The sequence below is a fragment of the Schistocerca piceifrons genome, chromosome 1 (genome assembly GCF_021461385.2).
Source record: "Schistocerca piceifrons isolate TAMUIC-IGC-003096 chromosome 1, iqSchPice1.1, whole genome shotgun sequence".
Lineage (NCBI taxonomy): Eukaryota > Metazoa > Arthropoda > Insecta > Orthoptera > Acrididae > Schistocerca > Schistocerca piceifrons.
This window is the reverse complement of record NC_060138.1, coordinates 472,078,501-472,086,874: the sequence shown is the minus strand read 5'-3', so window position 1 is coordinate 472,086,874 and position 8,374 is coordinate 472,078,501. Positions and strand designations below refer to the sequence as shown.

General features: G+C 44.7%; 1 protein-coding gene across 1 annotated transcript in view; it reads left to right on the top strand.

Moving 5' to 3' along the window:
• The first annotated feature begins 6,727 nt into the window (after positions 1–6,727).
• LOC124788046 (endoplasmic reticulum chaperone BiP-like) overlaps positions 6,728–8,374 on the top strand; it is a 2,015-nt gene continuing 368 nt past the window's right edge. The window contains exon 1 of the mRNA XM_047255113.1: positions 6,728–8,374. This exon is cut by the window's right edge and continues 368 nt beyond it. Within this exon, the coding sequence (XP_047111069.1) occupies positions 6,772–8,374 (1,603 nt within the window). The 5' untranslated portion in view covers positions 6,728–6,771.

Genomic DNA, 8,374 nt, shown 5'->3' with positions numbered 1-8,374 from the left:
CTGGCGGGTAGTGACATACCACCTCTCAGCAGCAGTAAATTAAATGTCACGCTGTACCGCATACTGCCGGTGAGTAACAATCAAAGCTGAGACAGGCCGAGCCGTGAGCAGTGTGGTCTGCTCAGACTTACTACCATCCCATGGCAAATTTAACCATCTCGCTTTGTTTAACGAAGCCAAATGAAGACCACATTTGGTGACACTGTCGGTGCCGGGCCGCTTGAATTTGCATGCGCAACTGTGTGAATGGCCACCTTCAATGCTAATTAACTGGGAACGACGCAAAGTATCAGCTTTTTCCTTAACAGTTGTTTTTCAGCACAGCTTATCCTGTAACTCCCTCAGAAGCTTTTCAGACTGTTTCTAATTACCCTGTGTATGTTACGAAATAACCTTGGTAATAAATTCAGAGAAATGAGAGATTCTCAAGCAGTTTACCAAAAATCGTACTTCTCGTGAGTCACTGAGTCACTGAGGGAGTAAGAGTAACAATGGTGCACAGTGAATCGGCAGCCTTACCCCGTCAGGTAGCTTGCTGAATACGAATGTAGACGCAGCCCGAAAGCGTTGTTCCCCGCGCAGGGAAAAAATCCACAAGTAAACGGAGAGCTCATTTGTGTTGTTAATAAATATTCGGAATGGCTTCCACCGAGCGTGGCGGAGAGAATAAATTCTCGCTCGCGACTTCTATGATGGCCCATGCATCACGCTAAACGTCCGTGGCTGAGTTTTTAACTTTGGCGACGAAAACGCGTCTCGGCGACGAACACACTGCGACTCTGCGCGAACAGCTTTTCATCGGAGGGGAAAGGAAAGAAAAAAAGAAAGAAACAGGAGAGGAGTGTGAATGTAAAGAGCGAGACAGCGGGACGCCGAGCTGGCGACTCTGGCTGCACGCCAGGAAGACGCCGGCCTTCCTGCGGTGGCGAGGTGGTGGGCGACGCGGCGGGGTCATCCGTCTCAATTAGAAGCGGCGGGCGGCGTGCGGAGCCCGCATGCGGCGCACGTCGGCCGGTGCACACAGCGCGCGGGCCATTGCTCACAGCACCGCCCCGCGACCCAAGTCTTTTCTTTTTAATTGCGCTCTCAGACTGATTCACTGTACAGCCGTCTCCTTAACCCACTGTGGCGCTATGCAACAAAGAGCAGTCGAGATTCCATGACGTACCGCTATCCGGCTAAAGTCTGATTAATAAACTGCTCGCCGGCCGAAGTGGCCGTGCGGTTAAAGGCGCTGCAGTCTGGAACCGCAAGACCGCTACGGTCGCAGGTTCGAATCCTGCCTCGGGCATGGATGTTTGTGATGTCCTTAGGTTAGTTAGGTTTAACTAGTTCTAAGTTCTAGGGGACTAAAGACCTCAGCAGTTGAGTCCCATAGTGCTCAGAGCCAATAAACTACTCGCCACTGAGTCTGTACTCTATGGAACCCTAAAAAATAAAGAAAACTTACCTTATCGTGCAGGTATAGTGCAGTAGCAAGACCACGTGATTAAATTCCTTGAGGATCTGTAGGTATTGTTGTTGTAGTCTTCAGTCCTGAGACTGGTTTGATGCAGCTCTCCATGCTGCTCTATCCTGTGCAAGCTCCTTCATCTCCCAGTACCTACTGCAACCTACATCCTTCTGGATCTGCTTAGTGTATTCATCTCTTGGTCTCGCTCTACGATTTTTACCCTCCATCCTGCCCTCCAATACTAAATTGGTGATCCTTTAATGCCTCAGAACATGTCCTACCATCCGATCCCTTCTTCTCGTCAAGTTGTGCCACATATTCCTCTTCTCTCCAGTTCTGTTCAATACCTCCTCATTAGTTATGTGATCTACCCATCTAATCTTCAGCATTCTTCTGTAGCACCACATTTCGAAAGCTTCTATTCTCTTCTTGTCCAAACTATTTATCGTCCACGTTTCACTTCCATACATGGCTACACTCCATACAAATACTTTAAGAAACGACTTCCTGACACTTGAATCTATACTCGATGTTAACAAATTCCTCTTCTTCAGAAACGCTTTCCTTGCCATTGCCAGTCTACATTTTATATCCTTTCTACTTTGACCATCATCAGTTATTTTGCTCTCCAAATAGCAAAACTCCTTTACTACTTTAACTGTCTCATTTCCTCATCTAATTCCCTCAGTATCACCCGACTTAATTAGACTAGATTTCATTATCCTCGTTTTGCTTTTGTTGATGTTCATCTTATATCCTCCTTTGAAGACACTATCCATCCCGTTCAACTGCTCTTCCAAGTCCTTTGCTGTCTCTGACAGAAATACAATGTCAGCGGCGAACCTCGAAGTTTTTATTTCTTCTCCATGGACTTTAATACCTACTCCGAATTTTTCTTTTGTTTCCTTTACTGCATGCTCAATATACAGATTGAATAGCATCGGGGAGAGGCTACAACCCTGTCTCACTCCCTTCCCAACCACTGCTTCCCTTTCATGTACCTCGACTCTTATAACTGCCATCTGATTTCTGTACAAATTGTAAATAGCCTTTCGCTCCCTGTATTTTACTCATACCATCTTCAGAATTTGAAATAGAGTATTCCAGTCAACACTGTCAAAAGCTTTCTCCAAGTCTATAAATGCTAGAAACGTATGTTTGCCTTTTCTTAATCTAGCTTCTAAGATAAGTCGTAGGGTCAGTATTGCCTCACGCGTTCCAATATTTCTACGGAATCCCCACTGATCTTCCCAGAGGTCTGCTTCTACCACTATTTCCATTCGTCTGTAAAGAATTCGCGTTAGAGTTTTACAGCCGTGAATTATTAAACTGATAGTTGAGTAATTTTCACATCTGTCAAAACTTGCTTTCATTGGGATTGGAATTATTATATTCTCCTTGAAGTCTGAGGGTATCTCGCCTGTTTCATACATCTTGCTCACCAGATGGTAGAGTTTTGTCAGGACTGGCTCTCCCAAGGCTGTCAGTAGTTCTAATGGAATGTTGTCTACTGTAGGTGTAGAAAGTGAAAAATTTGTAACATACTGCTTCCATTTCTAACTGCAACAATGGCTCAAAACCAGGTCACCTTTAGTTTTTGAAAGCCATTCATCATTCACAAGTGTGCAGTCTTTCAATATACCATAGACATTTTCACATGACATCATGTGTGTGGGGGGGGGGGGGGGGGAGGGGAGGGCGGAGAAAGGAAAGAATTGGAAAGGGAAGGAAATAATCGTTTCAGCTGCATTTGGTCTTTGTGCGGAATCAGGGGCGAAGAGTGAAAATGTGTGTCGCACCTGGACTCTAGCCCGGAATATACTGCTTACTGGGCAGTTGGGTTAACCACTGTGCCATCCAGACAGCGTTTTGTCGTAAGTGTGCGCAGTATCTTGACACGCTTACCGGCCGACTCACATTCTCAACTAGCGCCACCTATTCGCAGTCCGCCGGCCGGAGTGGCCGAGCGGTTAAAGGCGCTACAGTCTGGAACCGCACGACCGCTATGGTCGCAGGTTCGAATCCTGCCTCGGGCTTGGATGTGTGTGATGTCCTTAGGTTAGTTAGGTTTAGGTAGTTCTAAGTTCTAGGGGACTTATGACCACAGCAGTTGAGTCCCATAGTGCTCAGAGCCATTTGAACCATTTTTTATTCGCAGTCCCATGCATGTCCTCCACGAACAAAATATGTATCCGCACTGAAGGTTGTCAATTCACTGCCCACTGAGCGAGTGAATTATACAGGGTGAAAAGTACTTAAACCGACAAACTCTGGGAGGTAGTAGGGGACATAAAATAAATATTTTTCCCTAATGTCATTTTTTCCTATCAGGGTTATTTAAACCGGCGGAGGCCGTATCACGCTCTTCGGTTGTTAGAGGCCGTATTACGATCTTCAGTTGTTAGAGGGCGTATTACGCTCTTCAGCTGTAGGCAGCTGCTGTTCAGCAGTGTAGTAGCGCATTGTGTCTGTTTACTAATGGAGCGATACACCTGGAGTGAGTACACTGATATGGTTGGTGCGTACTACGTAGCTCACCACAACGGACGAGCTGCACAGCGGGCTTATCAACAACAATATCCTAATCGCCGTATCCTGCATCATACGGCATGTGCTGCTGCGTACTAACGTCTGCGTGAGACCGGGTCATTTAGCAGGTTAACCGGACAGCGACGCCGTCACACGGTAAGAACACTGCAATTTGAGGAAGCTGTCTTGCAGCATGTGGAGCGGGATCCTTCAATCAGCACTCGTGCAATTGCACATAACATGGGGACGAATCTGACGAATGTAAGAACAGTCCTTCGAGAGCAGTTCTTACGTCCATATCACTTACAGCGTGTCCACAACATAGAACCAGTTGATTATCCACCCAGAGCACAGTTTTCGCAGTGGTACCTGGAACAGTGTGAAATGCATCCTACATTTCTATCCTCTGTGTTGTTTACCGATGAAGCCACGCTCGGGAGTGATGGAGTCTTCAACATGCACAATTCGCATTTTTGGAGTAAGGATAACCCACATGCCACAGTTACTAGCGCTCATCAAGTGGGGTTCTTCGTTAATGTGTGGGTCGGTGTTGTTGGGGACTGTTTAATTGGGCCGTATCTGCTACCAAGGCCATTAAATGGCAGGCACTATAACAATTTTCTCGCCAGCGCATTGCCAGAATTGCTGGAAGACGTCCCGCTCCCTACAAGACAACGCGTGTGGTTCCAACATGACGGGGCGGCGGCACATTTCAGTCGTCGTGTGCGTCGATTCCTGGACCGACGGTTCCCAGAAACGTGGATTGACAGAGGTGGTAGGTACTATACCATGGCCTGCTCGATCCCCAGATATGTCCCCCATGGACTTTATTGTGTGGGGAGAGATGCGCAACCTTGTTTACGCAACTCCTGTAGCATCAGAAGAGGATCTGGTTGCCCGGATAGTAGCAGCAGGAAGAACGATTTAGGATACTCCTGGGGTTTTTGCCCGTGTCAGACAGAACATGATCCGACGGTGCAACCTTTGTCTACGTGTCAATGGAGGCATTTTTAAAAATCTACTGTAACTGAAATTGTGTTGTGTTAATGTGTTGTCTTTTGGTCATAAAAAAATGGAAAAGTGTTTGTTGGTTTAATTAGTTTGCCACTAAAGAAATCTTCCTCTACTGGTTTAAATACTCCTCATAGGAAAAAATGACATTAGGGGAAAATATTTGTTTTGATGTCCCCTACAACCTCCCAGAGTTTGTCGGTTTAAATACTTTTCACCCTGTATGAGTGCTTTAGAAGGGACACTTCGAACCCATATAATATTTACATCATGTAGGACACAAAATAGACTGTTTTTATCTGCGCACCATTCACATTTTGTTGTGATAATAATTTCTTTCTTTGCTAGAGCGACAGCATCATGATTACCAGCACTTTGACTGTCGCCACGCTGGATTAGCCGAGCGGTCTGAGGCGCTGCAGTCGTGGACTGTGCGGCTGTTCCTGGCGGAGGTTCGAGTCCTCCTTCGGGAATGGGTGTGTGTGCTTGTCCTTAGGATACTTTAGGTTAAGTAGTGTGTAAGCTTAGGGACTGATGACCTTAGCAGTTAAGTCCCATAAGATTTCACACACATTTGAACATCTGAACTTTGGCTGTCACCATCACTATCACCATCACCATCACCACACCATCACCATCATCATAATTTTCTTGTTATAACCTGACGAAACTATAATCGTACGTTGTAACTGTGGGTTCTTTGACTGTGTTGTGAGATGGACGAGTGAAGATAAAACATGAAATATTAGTTCACTTTATTACAACTGCCCTTAACGTTATACAACTCATTGCCACATTGCCACTCGGTGCGGTGACGCTGCAGAACGGTGAGAGCGCGTCGCTTCGTCATCGTCTCCCATTCGATGTTACATTTTGCACCGAGGTATCGTCCTCTTCTGTGGTACCGATCCGAGGTACAGGTTTTGTTCAAGCACCACCAGTTTCCTACGATCCAATAGCTCTTCTCTTTCTCCTTTTCCTGCTCCTCCTCCTTATGCTTTTTCTTATTATTATTATTACTATTATAGATTAGCCAACGAAGGAGTCTGTGATTTCAAAATTAAGTATCTCCGAGACTAAGTTCAATAGACAAGTGCAACGAAAGATATGTTTCTTGTGAAAGCTGTACGATTTTTATACGGAAGTCATACAGAAGTTTCGAAATAGTTCGAAAAGCCGCTAACAGATGGCGTTGCATACTATGCAGCTCATATACTATCAGCAGGCATAATCAACCTCGTGGTCTTTGCAACCACATTAGAATTTTTTTCGAAATGTCCACCTCTTGCAACAAACAGGTGGCGCAAACTAACAATGAAATTCGCCATAAAGTCCTGTAATGTCTCAACGAAACGGATTCCGATGCCACGCAGATCGCCGATTCAAGCTTGTCCAGCGTGATGGGTAGACAGAGTCTTTCAATGTGTCCCACAAAAAATACATACAATGATTCACATCGGGTTATTATCGAGGTCAGTCAATCTCTGCTTCACTATAATTGGAATATTCAGTGCAGTCACTCTATTCCTGAAGTATTCAGCAATAGAGCGAAACACCTGTTCGGTGTCATGTGGTCTGGCCAGATCTTACATGAGCCAGTAGATGCTTGGTCCGTCCTACATCACTAGTCGTTGCACTCGACTGTCGATCGTAGCCGCGCTGGATTAGCAGAGCGATAAGTCGACAATGTGTGTTTGAATGTTAGGTGTATATACGTGTGAGTTAGCATACTGGAGGATCTATTAAGTTTTTACTGCGAAAATTTGATTTCAGAAACCATGCATGTCCAATGTTTGTCGGCGTTTCTAGCCGTAATAATCAGTATTTGCTTAGCGAAAGAAGAGAAGAATAAGGATGTTGGAAAAGTAATTGGGATTGATTTAGGAACAACTTATTTCTGTGTTGGGGTGTACAAGAATGGCAGAGTAGAAATAATTGCAAACGATCAAGGTAGTCGTATTACACCTTCGTACGTTGCATTCACCCCAGACGGCGAAAGATTAATTGGAGATGCTGCTAAGAATCAGCTTACAACGAATCCAGAAAATATTGTGTTCGACGCCAAGCGTTTGATCGGCAGAGAGTGGACTGACCCAACAGTACAGCATGACATTAAATTCTTTCCTTTTAAGGTGAAGGAGAAAAACAGCAAACCACATATACGGGTGGCAACATCACAAGGTGAAAAAATGTTTGCTCCCGAGGAAATTTCTGCTATGGTGCTTGGCAAAATGAACGAAACTGCCGAAGCATATTTAGGGAAAAAGGTCACCCATGCTGTAGTCACTGTACCAGCATACTTCAATGATGCTCAGCGCCAAGCAACGAAAGACGCTGGCACTATTTCTGGACTTGTTGTAATGAGAATAATCAATGAGCCAACTGCAGCTGCAATTGCTTATGGTTTAGATAAAAGGGAAGGAGAGAAGAATGTCCTGGTCTTCGATCTTGGTGGTGGTACTTTTGATGTATCCTTGCTAACTATTGGCAATGGAGTGTTTGAGGTTGTGTCAACAAATGGAGATACCCACTTAGGTGGAGAGGACTTTGGTCAACGTGTAATTGACCATTTTATTAAACTGTACAAGAAGAAGAAAGGAAAGGACATCCGTAAAGATAACAGAGCTGTGCAGAAGCTTCGCCGTGAAGTTGAAAAAGCAAAGAGAGCTCTTTCTTCTGGTCACCAAATCAGAATAGAAATTGAAAGTTTCTTCGAAGGAGAAGCTTTTTCAGAGACACTGACAAGGGCAAAGTTTGAAGAGCTTAACATAGATTTGTTCAGATCTACAATGAAGCCTGTACAGAAAGTATTGGAGGATGCTGACATGAACAAGAATGATGTTGATGAAATAGTTTTAGTAGGTGTAAGCACAAGGATACCGAAAGTACAACAGTTAGTAAAGGAATTCTTTGGTGGCAAGGAACCATCAAGGGGTATAAATCCTGATGAAGCAGTGGCATATGGTGCTGCTGTGCAGGCAGGTGTGTTGTCTGGTGAACAAGACACAGATGCAATTGTTCTTTTGGATGTTAATCCCCTGACTATGGGCACTGAAACTGTTGGAGGGATGATGACTAAACTGATACCAAGAAATACTGTGATACCAACAAAGAAGTCGCAGATATTTTCTACTGCATCTGACAACCAGCACACAGTAACAATTCAGGTTTATGAAGGAGAAAGACCCATGACAAAAGACAACCATCTGCTAGGAAAATTTGACTTAACTGGGATACCCCCAGCTCCACGAGGTGTTCCAAAGATTGAAGTGACATTTGAAATAGATGCCAATGGCATTCTTCAGGTTTTAGCAGAAGATAAAGGCACTGGCAATCGTGAGAAGATTGTAATCACAAATGACCTGAATAGATTAACTCCTG